This window comes from Sprattus sprattus (assembly GCF_963457725.1).
Source record: "Sprattus sprattus genome assembly, chromosome: 6".
Classification (NCBI taxonomy): domain Eukaryota; kingdom Metazoa; phylum Chordata; class Actinopteri; order Clupeiformes; family Clupeidae; genus Sprattus; species Sprattus sprattus.
Genome location: NC_137925.1, coordinates 20557978 through 20574866, shown reverse-complemented (window position 1 = coordinate 20574866; position 16889 = coordinate 20557978). Strand labels below are relative to the sequence as shown.

General features: G+C 44.3%; 1 protein-coding gene across 1 annotated transcript; it reads right to left on the bottom strand.

The window, feature by feature from the left end:
- Nucleotides 1-5452: 5452 nt before the first annotated feature.
- Nucleotides 5453-10378, bottom strand: LOC308367527 (uncharacterized protein). Its single transcript, XM_080841464.1, has 5 exons — nucleotides 10258-10378; nucleotides 8158-8322; nucleotides 7963-8062; nucleotides 7699-7829; nucleotides 5453-6829 (listed from the first exon to the last, which is right to left on the bottom strand). Exons 1-5 carry the CDS (start codon nucleotides 10309-10311, stop codon nucleotides 6533-6535), a joined length of 747 nt encoding a protein of 248 aa, XP_080697590.1. The 5' UTR covers nucleotides 10312-10378; the 3' UTR covers nucleotides 5453-6532.
- Nucleotides 10379-16889: the final 6511 nt, after the last annotated feature.

The following is a 16889-nucleotide window of genomic DNA, read 5'->3' as shown; positions in this document are numbered from 1 at the left end:
CCCTGGCCAGTGAAAGCGGTCCCTAATCCGGGCTTCGGTATTCTGGGCGCCGAGATGTCCCGCCATTGGATGGGTGTGGGCCAGAGTCATGACCACATCAATCTTTGAACGAGGGACTACCAGCAGATCTCGGTGAACACCTCGACGGATGGAGCTGTAGTATAGGAGCCAATTTTGCACCTTGAAATACTGATCTGGGAGAGGTCCCCTCAGCCGTTTCTCCCCCTCGACCTCCAAGACCTCCTTCCAGGCATGTTTCAGGCAATCATCCTCCTTCTGTTCTCGAGCAAACTGGTCGGATCTCGTGATCTGTGAAAACAGCTCAGAAAATGGATTAGCAGCACCCTGTCCTCGCTCACCTTCTTCATCTGCATCAGAAGCTGCGTCTTGGGCCAGGAGAACCTGTCGGTCAGGATGCGGGGGCCGGGCCTTGGGTGGTCGGCGTGGTCGTCGGCCCGTGTGCCTGCTTCGGGGCCGGCTCCAGGCATCAGAAAAACCAGGCCAGTCGAGTCCAAGGAGTGCTGGCACGGGAAGTTCAGGTAACACTCCCACTGTTAGGGGCCAGGTCCCTGAGGCGTCTTTGACCTGCACCTGAGTGGCTGACACTTCACGGACATCCCGATGGACACAGGAGATGGGCAGCACAGCGCTCAGGTCAGGTGAGTTCTGCAGGATGTCGGGGTGTACCAAGGAGACGGTGCTTCCGGAGTCAAGCAAAGCTCGCACAGGTTGACCCTGAATGTGAACCAAGCGGGTGGGTGCCTGCGCCAGCTGGATGGTATGAATGGAACAGCCTGCCAGCCACCCCCTTGCGGCGGAGCGGACTACAGGATCTGTTGGCATGGGCTCGTCTCGGGGCGATGTAGGGTCACGTGGTGCCGATTGGTGACTCCCAGGAGGTGGTCGAGGGGAGGGTGCTCCCTGGTTTCTGTTCCCTGACCTTGCCAACGTAGCTCCTTGCTCGCTGTGACTAGGGGTGTAAAAAGCATTGTCATTTTAAATTGAATTAACTACAGGCCTATTTTTTGTTACCGTTTGCTGCTAGTGCACTTTTGCACTGATTTTGTTGAGTATTGTTATTCTATAGTGAATGTGGTATAGGCCTATTTTTGTTACTTAACACTTTGTACTTTGTACAGTACTTTTTGATGCAAGGCCTTTCAGAATCTATAACAGGGGCATTATTATTTTTCAGTGAATGAGGTTGTCATAGGCCTAGGTGGAGTACAACTTTTCTACTTCTGTTATTGGCTGTTGTTTCTCAAATAAAATGCATAACGATATAACAGCTTTCATTGATTTATTTCAAATCTGAAACATTGTCTAGCCTGTAAGGTAAAAAAAAGAACAAATTAATCGAATCGAAATCGAATCGTATCGTGGTGTATTCATGAGTATCGAAAATAATCGAATCGTTGGGTCAGGAAATCGATACTGAATCGAATCGCCATGATGGGTGTGATTTACACCCCTAGCTGTGACCATCTCGCATTAAGGAGTTGGTGACAATGGCTCGCTCCATGGCATCAGCCATCTCGGCTGGGGTTTCTGCAGCAGACTGGCTCACCATGCGGCGTTCAGGCTTGGGAAGAGCCCTCAAGAAGTGGTCCATTGCAACTCTCTCTGTGATTTGTTGCCCATTCAGTCGGTCGGGTTGTAGCCATCTTTGGGTGGTACGGATGAGGTTGGTCATCTGCACTCGAATGGGGGTATCAGGGGAGTAGGTCCAGGAATGGTATTGCTGGGCAGCTGTTACTGGGGAAAGCCCAATCCAAAGGAGAATCTCCTCTTTCAGGGTATCATAGTTCCTTGCATTGGCCAATGGTAGGGTTTGGTAGGCCCTTTGTGCCTCACCTGAGAGATAGGGGGCTAGGACGTCAGCCCATTCTGCCCGAGGCCATTGCTCACGGGCTGCAATTAGCTCAAAGGTGTAGAGATACGCCTCCACGTCATCATTAGCGGTGAGTTTGGTGAGGAGCTTACGTGCAGCATAACGGGCAGTCGGAGGTCCCAGACGTCCGCCAGGGTCTTGCATACGCAGCAGCTGTTGGGTGAGGGTTCCCAAGGCGGCTGCAATCTGCTGGGAGTCTCGTTGGCCCTGGACAAGTGTCTGGAGCAGTGCGTTCATCGTATCCCCGGCTCCCTCGGCAGCAGCAGCAGCAGGTCGGGAGGCAGTCCTCGGAAGTGGTTGCTGTGTTGGGTCCATTCTTATCCTGCCCGCATTCTCCACCAGTGTAGCAGGGCAAGAATGAACCGTAGGCAGAAGGGTAGTGAAAACTCACCAAGGCAGGTATATTTATTTCTCTTGTTGAAGCTGGGTGTGTGCAGGTGAAGGCCCCTCGATGTGTTCAGTGCTCAGGGGGTGAAGGTCTCGGGGAATCAGCCCAGTAGGCCAGGTGCAGCTGAGGGGCTCACCGGTGGTGATAAGGAAGAGACTGGAGGCCGGGAAGTCAGGCAGGGTTCGGCCGGTCGCGGGCTCCAGTCGTCGGGTTGGATCGCCGTTTACGTGCTTTCTGTGCAAGGGAAAAATCACTGTGGTTAGCCAAACATCGAGCGCCCGTCCTTGACGGCGTGGCTCCTTTTGTGCTGAGTAAACGAGGCCAAACGAGAGACAGGTTTGGGTGGTGATGAGTGGCTGCCAGCCGTGCCTCGTTGAAGCTGTCAAACTTGGCCATGTGCTTCTGTTGACCACAAGAGACAGGGCTCCACTGAAGCAGCCCTCTAGAGGGTGCTAAAGAGACTTGTGATGGTGTGAGCCTGGCACAACACCGACTTGAAGGCTGCCTGGCCACAGTGTGTGTTGTGTGAGTGCGTGTGTGATTGTGTGATTGTGTGTGTATGTGTGTGTGTGTGCGTGCGTGCGTGCGTGCGTGCGTGCGTGCGTGTGTGCGTGCGTGCGTGCGTGCGTGCCTGCGTGCGTGCATGCATGCGTGCGTGTGTGTGTTAATGATACTGATATGAGGTCGACCAACCATTCTGTCATACTGAAATGTCATGGCCACAGTATTTGTTTGTTTGTTTTTGGGCACGGCAATTGCAGAGAGAAAGGGGGGGGGGGGGGGGGGTTATAGGTGATCTCACATCTCTTTCAAGATCTCTCATCCTGAAAATCTAACAAGTCTTGTGTGAAACAGCTTTACTCCTCCATTCTTCCCTTATCACCTCCTGTTCACTTAAGCATTTACTTTTTTGCTCCTAAATCTCCATGGCATTTGTGTCATGTTGAATTAGAGTCTGAATTGCTTAATTTATTTTAGTTGCTTCTCCTTAATCTACTGTTGCGTAGGTTACAACCTACCCCACAAGCATTTTCCAAATGAATAAATGTGGATTTAAATATATGTAGTGGCTTAAAGCCATTGTCTCTGTACACAACTGTGAACTGAACCATTTAGAACTTACAGACAAAGCAGCATCTCCGCAATTTTAGATCAAAAGACAGATTCATTGTAACTGCATGAGAATACGACAGATTACAATTCATCTTAAAATAGCGTAATGTTGGCACGAAATACAAATACCTGCATGGTGGTCTGAGACAGTGCCTACACATTCACACGCAGTCATCACTTTTTACCAAGAGAAAAGAGAGAGAGAAGAGGAAATTGGAAGGGAAGATGAAAGATAGGAAGACTAAGGGTGAAGTGGTAACAGAGATCACAACTGGGATTATCTTTAAAAGGCAGGGGGTTTGGTGTGGCCTGGAGAGAGAGTATGGTCTTCACACTGTTCCAAGGGTTTTAGGGTCGCCTGGAGAGCGAGAGTATGGTCTTAACACTGTTCCAAGGGTTTTGGGGTCGCCTGGAGAGAGAGAGTATGGTCTTAACACTGTTCCAAGTCGACAGCATGAGGGCACTTAGAAGACCATTGATCAAGCCTGCATGCTTATGCTGCTTTACTACAACGCAACAGATGAGATGGGCCAGAGACATTACAGTAGGAGATGTGTGAAAGATGTGATGATAAATGCGGGGACAGTGTTTCCCTGTCGAAGCGTCCTTCAGCAAGACACTGAACCCCCAATTGCTCCTGATGTGCAGTGTGCCATCAGTGTAAAAATGTAAAATGTGTATACATCCTTGTAAGTCGCTTTGGATAAAAGCGTCTGCTAAATGACGAAATGTAAATGAAATGTAAATGCAAGAAAACGCGCTCTCACACACACACACACACACACACACGCACACTATTTCAAGAAAAAACACATTGACATCTTTCTAACATGACTTCAGAACATTTTTTACCAGAGTACATTTAGATGACATTACCACACACACAATCTTTTAATGTCTTTCTATGTGGCATCTCTGGCACCATCAAGTGCATCCAGCTGGATGACTTTCTACTACATTTACACTGTTTATCTACCTCATGGGAGGCATATAGACGAGATGAGAATTTCGAGCTGTTATTGACGGATCTATCATGCAGAGAAAACCAACACTGCTTATAACAGCCTGATGTTAAATGGCACATTTAAGACGAGATCTATATTAAGGGAGGTGGAGTGAGTTGCATAGTAATATTTTTTGGGGAGTAATAAAGAGCACATGGTGATGCATGGGGTGAATGCTTTTGGCTCAAATATGAGTCTGTACTCTTTGCTTGATATAAGAGAGAGTTCATGCAGAATATATTCTTCTGTGTTTAGATTATTTTAGAGACGGTTTGTTTCAAACTGCGTGTGGCACTCACGTGCGTGTGTGAGTGTGTGTGTGTTTGTTTGTGAGTGAGTGTGTGTGTGTGTGTTTGTGTGTGTGTTTGTGGTTGACTCAATGCACAAACCTGGAACCAGGTGCAGATGAGAGGGAATTAAAAATAGAGCACCTTAAAATACCCACAGAGCAAGTACGAGCGCACGCACACACCTTAACCGCACGCACACACGCCCATGCTCACAGGCAAAGCTCTTATTTCCTCTTCCCCCACGACTAACGCACTAGGAAATGTCATGTACCTGGTACATGTATCATCCTGCAGTGTAAATATAAAGGAGAATATATTGCACTGATCATTTCTCTTTTCCACTTTATCTGATCTGACTCTTGAGTGAAAACACCAAGACTCACATTATGCCGACTGTTTTTGTACCTCAAACAATAGAGCAAGTTCCTGACAGTGGCGCACGTTCGCACACGTTGATATCAAGTACACTTTACCGATACGGTGACTTTGGATAAATATTTGATGTTCTCTGTTTATGAAAATTCATGGCACATGATGGCACAAATTGAATGAGCTATATCCATTTGCAAATGACAGAACTACTACAGGGCTTTAATGGCTACTGGGTCAAAGAGGTGAGCCACTGCAATTTTGCATGTACTTAATCTCATATGGCATATTGCACTGGTCTCCAGGAAAAAAAAACAGACCTCATTTAGTGTATTTGGGTTCTATCAAGCATTAAGTTAACAGCACTGCGAAGGCTGTGCAGAAGGGTTACAAAATGTCAGACTTTGAAACCACATAGTTTTATTAAACTCAAATCTGTTTAAATCTTCTTTTTTTTTTTTTTTTTACAAACGTGCCCAAAGAAGAGGAAAAAACAAACTACTACACACTTAGGAAAGCAAACAATATCAAGTGTTAAGCTCTATCTCCCTCTTGTGGTATAAGCAGCACATTACGATAAACCAGGTTATGTTATACATATTCAGTGCCTTAACGAGTTGAACATAAAAAACACAGAATTCTCTTGGGTTTGCCTTGAGATGAGATGGCATTCTCTGGCAGGATATTATTTGACCTCTTATTGACCTTCAAGTCACGGAAGGAAAGCTCCTAATGGATCTGTATGGTAACAGGCAAAAGAATAATCACTAAAATCAAGGGTGAGTATTGGTGTGAATAATTAAATTAGTGCTTTTGTGTAGGTCCATATGTTCTCATAGACACTTAAGAACTACAATGTAATGAGCATGTATGTATGTATAGCAACACAGTATAAAACAAAGGTGCTGGATCATATCTGTGGGTTGCCTGTTAGTGTATTGTACCTAACCATCTCACAGTACCTATCCTCAACTATGTTGCTCATCTGTGCTGTTGACTGTAATAGTCATTACATAAGGGTATCTGGGTTTGACTGCTAATCAAAGCTGTGGCTACATGCTTTCATGGGAGCTGTGACATCAAACTCGAACCTGCTGCTTATGGCACCACGTGCTGACAGGGAAGTACCCATCTGAAATCTGCTTTCATACAAACTTAAGTCTTTGAGCAAATCTTTGAGCTAAAGTATTCCAAATACCCCAGACGGCCGTCATAGTGTTTCAAGAGAAGTACAGCAGTAGCTAGCTTTACTTATGTTAGCACATAACATCTTATATAATTTAGAAAGAAACAAATTAAAATGGTTGAGTGTTTCTATGCCCAAATCCCACTGGGGCCGCGGCTTCCTACCCTGGCATTCCAACACTGGCATGACCGCTAGAGAAGAGAGGTGATGAAGGCACAGACTGGACAGGTAACCCTGAAAACTTCAGGAGACGAACATTAGGGGCGATAATGCCTATACTACACTCCTCAATCACGCACTGCCATCCTTCGCCTTCTCTCCCTTCCCACCCTTGGCCCGTGGCATCCGGCCCATGTTGTAAAACTCAGCGTTGGGCCTCATGTCTGTGAGGTGGGCCAGGCGGTTGGACATGGCGAAGAAGGCGGCGATGGCAGCGATGTCCCAGGCGTCCTCGCGGTCCAGACCGTGCTCTTCCAGCGCTCTGAAGTGCTGCTCCGAGACGTTGTCGCTACGGCAGACGGTCATAGCGAAGTCCAGCATGGCGCGCTCCCGAGGGCTCAACTCAGCTGTGCTGTAGTTCACTGCCACCTAGGGGACAGAAGCAGTAACTGCGTGTTTGTGCCATTCATTAACAGGACAGTTATATAAGTAACAGCAAGTGCTCTTGCAATAAAAGGTTGAGCCGTTTTTAATGAATGCTTCTGTTTAAAATGCAGGGGCACAGAGGCTAGGTAAACATTTGTGTGTGTGTGTGTGTGTTTGTGAGAGAGAGAGAGAGAGAGAGAGAGAGAGAGAGAGAGAGAGAGAGAGAGATGTGTGTGTGTGTGTGTAAGAGAGTGAGAGAGAGAGAGTGTGTGTGAGAGTGAGAGAGAAAGAGAGAGACAGAGAAAGAGACAGAGTGAGAGACAGAGTGAGAGTGAGTATGAGAAGGTGAGAGGTCTGACTTTACCTGACCTGCTAAGTAGGGCTTTTAAAGTAGATGCCAATGCATGCAGTGAAATGTTGCTGTATAGTCAGTCATTGATTTTGAGCACAAGCCATTTCAATTGTGAGAGCACTTCAACACCTGGCCTTGCCCAAGATAAGAGTTACAGAACTTTTGAAGTATGGCCTGGTGTCAGCCATTTTTGGCAAGTGTCATATTTGGAAAAGTTGCAACTCACTCCACGTATCCTTAATCTAAAGTGCTCTTTGCAGTGCTCTCAATGATGTGCCTTCGCTCTGTGTCATGCCCTGAATCACAGTTTTGTAAATAATCTGTGTGTGTGTGAGTGTGTGTGTGTGTGTGTGTGTGTGTGTGTGTGTGTGTGTGTGTGTGTGTGTGTGTTTGTGTGTGTGTGTGTGTGTGTGTGTGCGGCCGCGCGCGTGTGTCTGTGTCTGTGTGTATGTGTGTGTGTGTGTGTGTGTGTGTGTGTGTGTGTGTGTGTGTGTGTGTGTGTGCGTGAGAAAATACAAACCTGATCTGCTAGACCGGGTTTCTTGGAGAAGATGCGGTGCAATGCACTATGGGAAATGACACAGTACAGGCAATGATTGTGGGCACTTGTGGCGACAACAATCAGCTCACGATCCGCCTTTGACAAATTCCCTGCCGCCAAAAAGATAGGTTTCAACACATAGCACACAATGCTATAATCAACAATTTCACATAATATCCCCTTCTTATCTCAGTGCCAATATTTTTCACTACTTCATGAAATAAAAACAGTGTCAAATCTCACCTGTTTCTTTGTTCATAAGGGTATTGTAATAGGCAAAGAAGGCTCGGAATTCATCCGGTCTATGAGACAGCGCCTTAAACACGTTCGGGAGGAAACCACCCTGATGAAATAACGATACTCTAGTTATAGTTAGTTATAACAGAATAAATAGATTAACAGTCAACAAATATCAGCAAATGAGACGGAACAGCCTACCTTTGTTTCTACCTCATCCATGAGTTCCACTATGTCATAAGGCAGATCCTTCTTGTAGGGAACTGGGTAGCGGCTAACGTTCTCATTATTACCTGAGGAACTGCAGTACCTCAGGAGAGTAGCTGGTGTTCTATGATACACTTTGTCTACCTGTTGAATGGAGGACTACACACACAAACACCCACCCACCCACACACACACACACACACACACACACACACACACACACACACACAAACACACACACACACACACCCACACACCCACACACTCACACACACACACACACACACACACACACACACACACACACACACACATAAGCACACAAACAAAGACAGGAAGGTGGCAGAGCTGCTCTATCATTGAGAAATCCAAGTCAGTGCCACCACAGCAATGACAGCTATGTACAGTACTGTGCAAAAGTTTTAGGCAGGTGTGAAAAAATGCTGTAAACTAAGAATGCTTTCAAAAATGGAAGTGTTAACAGTCTATTTTCATCAATTCTTCATAAATTAACAAAATGCAGTGAAGGAACAGAAGAAAATTCTAAATTAAATCAAAATTTGGTGTGACCACCCTTTGCCTTCAAAATAGCATCAATTTTCCAGATACACTTGCGCACAGTTTTTGAAGGAACTCGGCTGGTAAATTGTTCCAAACATCTTGGAGAACTAACCACAGATCTTCTGTGGATGTAGGCTTCCTAAAATTCTGCTGTCTCTTCATGTAAACCCAGACAGACTCGATGATGTAGAGATCAGGGCTCTGTGGGGGTCATACCATCACTTGCAGGACTTTCTGTTCTTCTTTAAGCTGAAGATAGTTGTTAATGACATTGGCTGTATGTTTGGGGTTATGTTCCTGCTGCAGAATACATTTGGTGCCAATCATACGCCTCCCTGATGGTATTGCATGATGGATTAGTATCTGCCTGTATTTCTCAGCATTGAAGACTCCATTCATCCTGACCAAATTTCCAACTCCACTTGCAGAAATGCAGCCCCAAACTGGAAAGGAACCTCTACCATGCTTCACTGTTGCCTGCAGACTCTCATTATTGTACCTCTCTCCAGCCCTTCGGCGAACAAACTGTCTTCTTCTACAGCCAAATATTTCTAATTTTGACTCATCAGTCCAGAGCACCTTCTGCCATGTTTCTGCACCTCAGTTTCTATGTTTTCGTGCTTAGTTCAGTCACTTGGCCTTGTTTCCTTGTCGGGGTAGAGCTTTTTGGCTGCAACTCTTCCATGAAGACCACTTCTGGCCAGACTGTAAATGTCTGTACCTGGGTACCACTGGTTTCTGCCAGTTCTGAGCTGATGCCACTGCTTGAAATCTTCCGATTTCGAAGGTAAATAAGCTTGATGGGTTTTTCATCAGCTGCATTAAGTTTCCTTGGCTGACCACTGCGTCTACGATCCTCAACGTCTTCTTCAAAAGAGCTTGAACTGCACATTTTGAAACCCCTGTCTACTTTGAAATCTTTGTCTGGGAGAGACCCTGCTGATGCAGTATAACTACGTTGTGTCTTGTTGCTGTGCTCAGTCTTACCATGTAAATGGATAAAAAATAAACATTTATTGTTTACATTTTTCAAAGCATTCTTAGTTCATAGCATTTTTTCACACCTGCCTAAAACTTTTGCACAGTACTGTATGTTTGGCAGGTGGCGGTCTTATAACTAATCTACCTGAATAGGCAAATGGTTTTGCCTTCTCTAATACATAAACAATACGTTTAATTAATTAAATAAAAATGCGCTTCAACGAATTAGGCTAGTTATACCAAACTATTTGCATTGGTTGAATACAGAACATGTCTTCTGAAGTAACACCTCTAGTTAAACAAACAGACCATCTCCACATGACGGGCAGGACACCTGAAAAAACTAGCCTATTAGTAGAACAACTGTGATCCCTTTACGATGACGTTTTCTAAAGGTTATATAGACCATTGAAGCCTATGCATTGAGAAGGTTAAGTTGCCTACTATTGATCCACTCCGTTTGTGAAGGTGGTCTTTGGGTTCGGTTATTTATTTTCCCTAGACGCATCCTTTTAGGACGTAATGGCAGGTATAATGGAAATCTGGTCTTACCAGGAATGCAATTTTAGCGGGACGAAATAACTTGAGTTTACGGCAACACGCCATTGCAATGTGATCGACTCTACTGTTCGCCAACAGTGTTTGGAGCCAGATACAGGATACAGATCTGACATTTCCTGGTTCTCCGATGCCTTCGAGGTCCAATCGCGGGCTGGGATACATGTAACGCCCACCGAATATAGCCAATCAGATTTACCATATTTCACCCAAGTCCGTATGCACATGGTTATTTCTGAGAGTCTTGTCTATTTAAGTTTCCGCTTTGTAAACACTGTAAAATCCAGTCAAACTAGCTATTCCACAAATTTGCATTTAACGCTATCACGTCTTTTTGCCTGATAACTCATCATGAGCTGGCATGTTCCATGGGATTTTTTGCCATGTTTTGAGGCGAGTAGATAACATTCCATACTTTTCAAGTGTCATCACTTAAGGCAAGTGTTACGTTCTGGTTTGACCAGTAGGATTGTGTTTCATCTCCAAAAACAACAAAATTACTTTTAATTCACCATGTATTTCTCTGTTAGTGTCAGGAGACACTATAACCAAACCAAAGCCCGCAAGCAAAATCCTGCAAACCAACAGTCATGGGTCAGGGAGACATACTGACAAACTATACTGTATTCAAACTGTGCTGAAAGTCAATATGGATGAAAGCATAAAAAAGAATGGTAACCAAATAGCCATGCAAATATAACCAAAAGCATTCAAAGAATCTAAAAACGAACAGCTCCCCTGGCGAAAATAATTAGCTATAACAAGCTTGTTTGGCATGACTGCTCAACACTCCTTGTCAAAACAATGGCACATTGTGGCAATTCACAGACATGCAAGTAATGCATGCAGTAAAGAGGGACTTCACAGTAAAATGTGTGTTTTTTTTAAGCTGTTAACTACATTATATGACTGTGATGAAACACAGCTGTTTCATGCTGGTGTTGGTGTTACTGTAATACTGAACAAAATGACCATTCACATTTTTTTCATTGTATGGGGTAAAACGGGCCTAACCCACCATCTTCTGTTTCAAATCACCCTGAACCTTGCAAGGCAGATGCTGATGTAGAGTCAACCCATTGGGACTCTACATCATGAAATGCATATTAAAAAAAAGAATGTTAACATCCGTTAATCACCCAATCTGGTGTTAAGAATGTTAACGCACCCCCCTCAGCCCCTTGCCCTCTTTTTAGCATTTTTTTCAAAATTATGCAGTGGGTGGAGTTAGGATCAGAGATGGGGATGAAGTTACATGAGAGTAACGTGAGAGTTTCATAAAGTGTGTAGAGAGCCAACAAAGTCCACTGTTTGAATTTCTTCCATTACCCTCAAAAACTTTGTTTTAGGTTGCTCTCTTTTTTCATCCCGGGAAATCCCTATCTCCTAATATGTTCCTCTTTCATCATTTTGATTTGAATAATCATTTTCAAACTATTTCCTCCAAATTTGGAAAACAAATCGAATTATTATGTCGCAAAGAAGCACTGTCTCTGAGTGCAGAAAGCAAAAAATGTCTTCCCCATTCTGAAGGCCAAACACCTACTGTAGTAACTACTTCTTTATTATCATAGTGTCACAGTGGACATTGTGTTTGGAACCTGACTAGTGTGGTTCACATTTACCGGCTCTAGAGATAGACATCGAGGTAGGGAACTACTGAAACAATTCAACACCACCATGGTGAGCATAAGAAATAGGCCCTGTCCTGGCATCTTCACTTAAAGTAACACTATGCAACATTGACACTTTTTGATGTATGGTTTTATAGGCAACTTGTTTTGGTACCATCCTCAAATTCATTTTGATAGCATATGGTCATGTAAAGGACAGATAAACAACTGTCTCTTTCCCTCTAGCCATCCAAGATATGCACTATTTAGATCTGTGTTTCCTGGAAGAAGAAAAGCTTGACATTGCCAGCTATACTGCCAAAAGACACCAGTCAGTGTGTTGGCAAGTGTCAACTGGGCTGTTGGTGGTGTTTGCAAGGTTTTTGCATGCCTTTTAGGTGGTTAGCGTGCTGCTTTTGAAACAGATCTCCTTAATGCTGCTTTAAACAGAACAACATTTATTGTTTATTTTTATTATTTATAGTTTTTTCTTTTCGGCTTCAAAATACACGAAATGCAGCACAACAGGGCTCCATGGTCCTCTTCATTCAAATGTTTAGTAAGTCCCTCATAATGCCAGAAATATCTGACTGCACATAAAAAAGACCAGGGAGAGACGAGGTGTCTTTCAGCCTATAAGCCACAATGCCAATCTACGTATTTTTTAGAGATTTACTGAAGCAGACAGTAATGATAAAGACAGGAAATAACATCTTATTAACTGTCTCTTTAATTACTTCACATATAGACACTGGAGAGATAATAGGATATATCTTAAGACAATCAGGACCCAAAACCTGACAGGATGTATTATATATTTAGTACCCACACAGTATTGCTTAACTATTAACTTGTTGAGAAGTTAAAAGTGGCTGATGAAATGAAAATCATGTTGAGATGAGACTTTATTATTATAAAATTTATAAAAAAAATGATTATTCCCTAAGAGCACGGTCCAAACGGCTGAAGTGGCCATGTCTAGGCCACTGGCCCTCAGATGTGGAGGCACACCAGGACTTGTCCTGTATGCCCAAAGGATAGTACACTGAATAAAGGCCAACTCAGCACTCTTGCAAATCCAACATTGGATACTTAACTGATTTTATTTCCAACATAGGTAAGTTGGAATACACTTACCTTGATCATTAGAAAAGCCCTATTGTCAGGTCCTTAACTATGCGTTTCTAACTTCCCTAACGAATGTACTTAACATGTGCCATAATACACGTTGTGACATACTCTGCATCCCCATTCATTAATGCAGAAAGGTACGGTTTCCCCTCTTCATGAGTTCCTATTGCGTGAGTGGACAACCCCCGTGCGTGAAATTGGGCCAATGACAGGCCGCGTATTGGTCTCCATGTTACCCGGGAAGAAGGGCGTGATTTGCTATTTAAACCGGTCACATCCCACACGGATTACATAGGTTCCCTAAACGCCTTGCCGTACAGGACTGAAACGAGGACACTCTCAGGTATGAAAATGTACTGATTTGGAGAACTGACATGACCATTTCATGTGCCTATGACGAGACTTATAGTATATAACTAAAGTGTTGCCAATGCATAATTTAGCCTATAGGCAAAGGCAGTATCGTTTTGGTGATACAGATTAAAGTGTCTTCCGACTACATGGTGATAGGCTTAGCAGGTAATGTATTAGGTAAAACGCTATCACGGTATTAGATGTACTTTATGCTTTATTTAGTTGGTGTTGCCATTCTGGGCGTCTTTCGAATCATTGCTCTCTTCTGCTGTACCTGACAAGTGTTCATCTTGTAGCAAGAGCAGTTTAGGCTACCGACCACTCCTTACGCTACTGGAGCGCATCGCGAAGGATGGCAAGACTTGATAGGGCTGCGCGCATTGCATACCACAGACACGTCGAGTTATCCCTCTTTTTTCTGTAACATGCCTAGACAAGTTATTTTGCTGCCAAAATGATGATGCACGGTAATCACGTAGGTTAAGGTAAGGATTGCATGCCAAAGCTTTTTAGATGATGGGGGTGGTATGGCTAATCGAAAGAAACGGAACATCAGGTCCGTGGTTTTAGGGTGGGGTGGGAGATCCATTCCTGCGTTGATTAATCCCATGACACAGAATGTAAGTACTTGGCGTACCCCTTCACGATGTCAAACAGCACATCTGAGGAAAAAGACAAACAGACAGCTTGAATTAAATCGAATTTTACGCATTAGCCAATAGAACACCCATAAGCAAACCTTATATATTAGTTACGCGTCCTTGTTAACACACCCACTCATTGCGCCAGAGCGTTGTAGATAAGTTGGAACAGGGAGGTGGTGTGTGATAAGATTTTCCTGAAGAGAAACCCAACCGTGAAATGAATGCAAGGTGAACACAGAACACGTCAGGGCCGTGCTGCTTACAGCAGGTTTTTTTTTTTTATACATAACGCTGAACAAAAGACCAGTGTGCTGTCACAAGACCGCATGGCAGTGTTACCATGGCTTGACACTCAACTATAGACTAATAGTACCCTTTCCTCTTTTCATGATTTGAATTCAGATGTAAGCAGAGATCCAACAAATGATTATTTTGGTGGTTTGGTTGAAAATGATTTGAATAGGCATGTGTGTTTAAATTAGATGTGTCCCTTGCCATCTTTGCTGCACAACACTACACATCTCAGTGTAGTGAAAGTGTGGGGATGCAGATGTTAACAAACACTGAAATATGAGATCTCATGACAAGGGTAGATGGCACATGACTTTCACATGTATTGAAAACGTCAACGACTCCAGTAAGTTCTGCTTTTTTTCTTTTTTAAACACATTGCAAAAGTTCAGCCAGACTGTTTGTGGCTGAGAGGGCAGAGTGGGAGAGACAGAGGTGTGGTCACCTTGCAGCTAAGAACCTTTGGAAAAAAAAGTCTACAGAAAGTCAGATAACGCCTCAACACCCTTATGACGTCTGAAATAATGAGAAAGATAAACTGGCCTCTCCAACATCATGGAAACCTTGAAGTCACCTTGAGTTTTGGCTGTTGATCAAAGCTGGTGGCTGGTTTTCTTGCTGGGGTAGTTGAGGCTGTCAGGTGCTTTGTTTGCTATTTGGCTGAAGTGTAGCACTTAGGTCTAGCGCCATAACTCATTTTTTGGGAGGACGTTTCTGCTCGATTGTTTCAGATGAAACATTCAAGACAAAAAAAGGCCAGCCTTCCTGTTTAAAGATTGTTGAAGTGATCTACCATTCACTACCCCCTTTCTCCAGGAAATGTGCAATATGGTTTCAGTAGTAACAGCCCAGCCTGTGCTTGCATTCCCTAGTCCTTCCATGACCCGGACTTGTCGAGTCTTGTGGCAGGACATGCTTTAGCGCTTGAGTCACACCTTAATACACACCCTCTTTGACCTCTGACCTCTCCTCCACAGCCAATAGCCAAAATGAGTGACAACAACCCCGTCCAACAGGAGGTGCAGACCTTCGACAAGAAGTGTCTGAAGAAGACCAGTACAGCAGAGAAGAACAGTCTTCCAACCAAGGAAGGTGAGTCTGGTGGATTTGTCTCAGGTCTCCCACTGTGGTTCCTCTATGAACGTCTCTTTCCGAACTTTCACTTCTGGATGTCCCGTTGCATGTTCCGTTAGGGAGCTTGCCAAAGCAAAAGGCACTTAACATAAATCATCAGACTGTAAGAAATAAACAGTTATCGCCAGTTTCCACTCACACACACACACACACACACACACACACACACACACACACACACACACACACACACACACACACACACACACACACACACAAACACCTACACACACCTGAGTGTGTACTGGGAAAGGCGGGGGCCTTGTGTGTCCTCTGTTCACCTCCTTCCTCTCTTAAGTACACAAAGGATTGGCTTGCATTGTGTAGCCACACACCACATCCCCACCAAACTGGCTTTGGTCTTTCTTTTTTTTTTTCTTTTTTTTTTTTTGTTGTTGCTCCCTCTCCAGCTTCCTGGTACGGAGAGGTCAAAACAGAAGTGTTGTGCAAGTGTCCAGTTTGAGTCAACACCTCACTTAATTGGGGTTGCAATCTTTAGTCTTATCTTGTCGTCTCCGTTTGTAGGTAGTCCTGTCTCAAGCCAGACATAGGAAATAACCTGCCACTGACTGAGCACGGAGGAACGTTTAACCTTAAGGACCAGTCAGTGCTTGTATGACTGAGGCATTGCACCAGAGACACTGCATTAGAAAGGTCTTGGACTAAGCGAGTACAGGTTTTTTTTCTAGCGAGGTTGCTGCAGTTGCAGTAGTACCCCGTGCTATGCACAAGCACAGTCATTCATGTGCTCAGCCTGATAAGTCACACATTTGCTGTTGTTGACATTTTTTCTAACTGACAGGCAATGCTTTATTTGTCCCAGCAGTCAATGGCTTATCCCTTCTCCCAAAAACATCACTCAGGTCATTTACCAGAAAATACAATTGCGTGATAGAGTCAAATTAAAGGAAAATTAAGGGTGAAATGATAAACAGAGAGTGTTTGTGAGTGAGAGAGAGAGAAAGAGAGAGAGAGAGATAACTTTGCATGCTACATGCAACATTTTGCGTCACCTGAAACTGACATCTAAAGATAGTCAGACTTCCTCCACATAGGTTGGTTTTAATCACGGAAATGTGTCCTGCAACATTGTGGAACGTCTGCTACACTAGTCGTCAGGGAAGCTGAAGGAGACTGCAGTGCGCAGAAAGAGGAGAGCGCAAGCAAGGGAAAGAGAGAGAATGAAAAAGAGAGGGGAGAGACTGAAGAGACAGAAACACAGGAAACACGAGAGAAGATAGATTACCAGAGTGAGTGGGACGTGTGAGAAGAGAGAGAGAAAGGTGAGAGAGTGCAGGAGAGAGAGGGAGAGCAAGAGAGAGTGAGTGAGGGAGAGGAAGAAGCAGCTGTGTTTAATGCAGTGGAGTCTCTCTCTGTCTCTTCCTTTCCCTCTCTCACTCTCTCTTTTTCCCTCCCTTCTCTCTCTCTTTCTCTCTCTCTCTTCCTTTCCCCCCTCTCT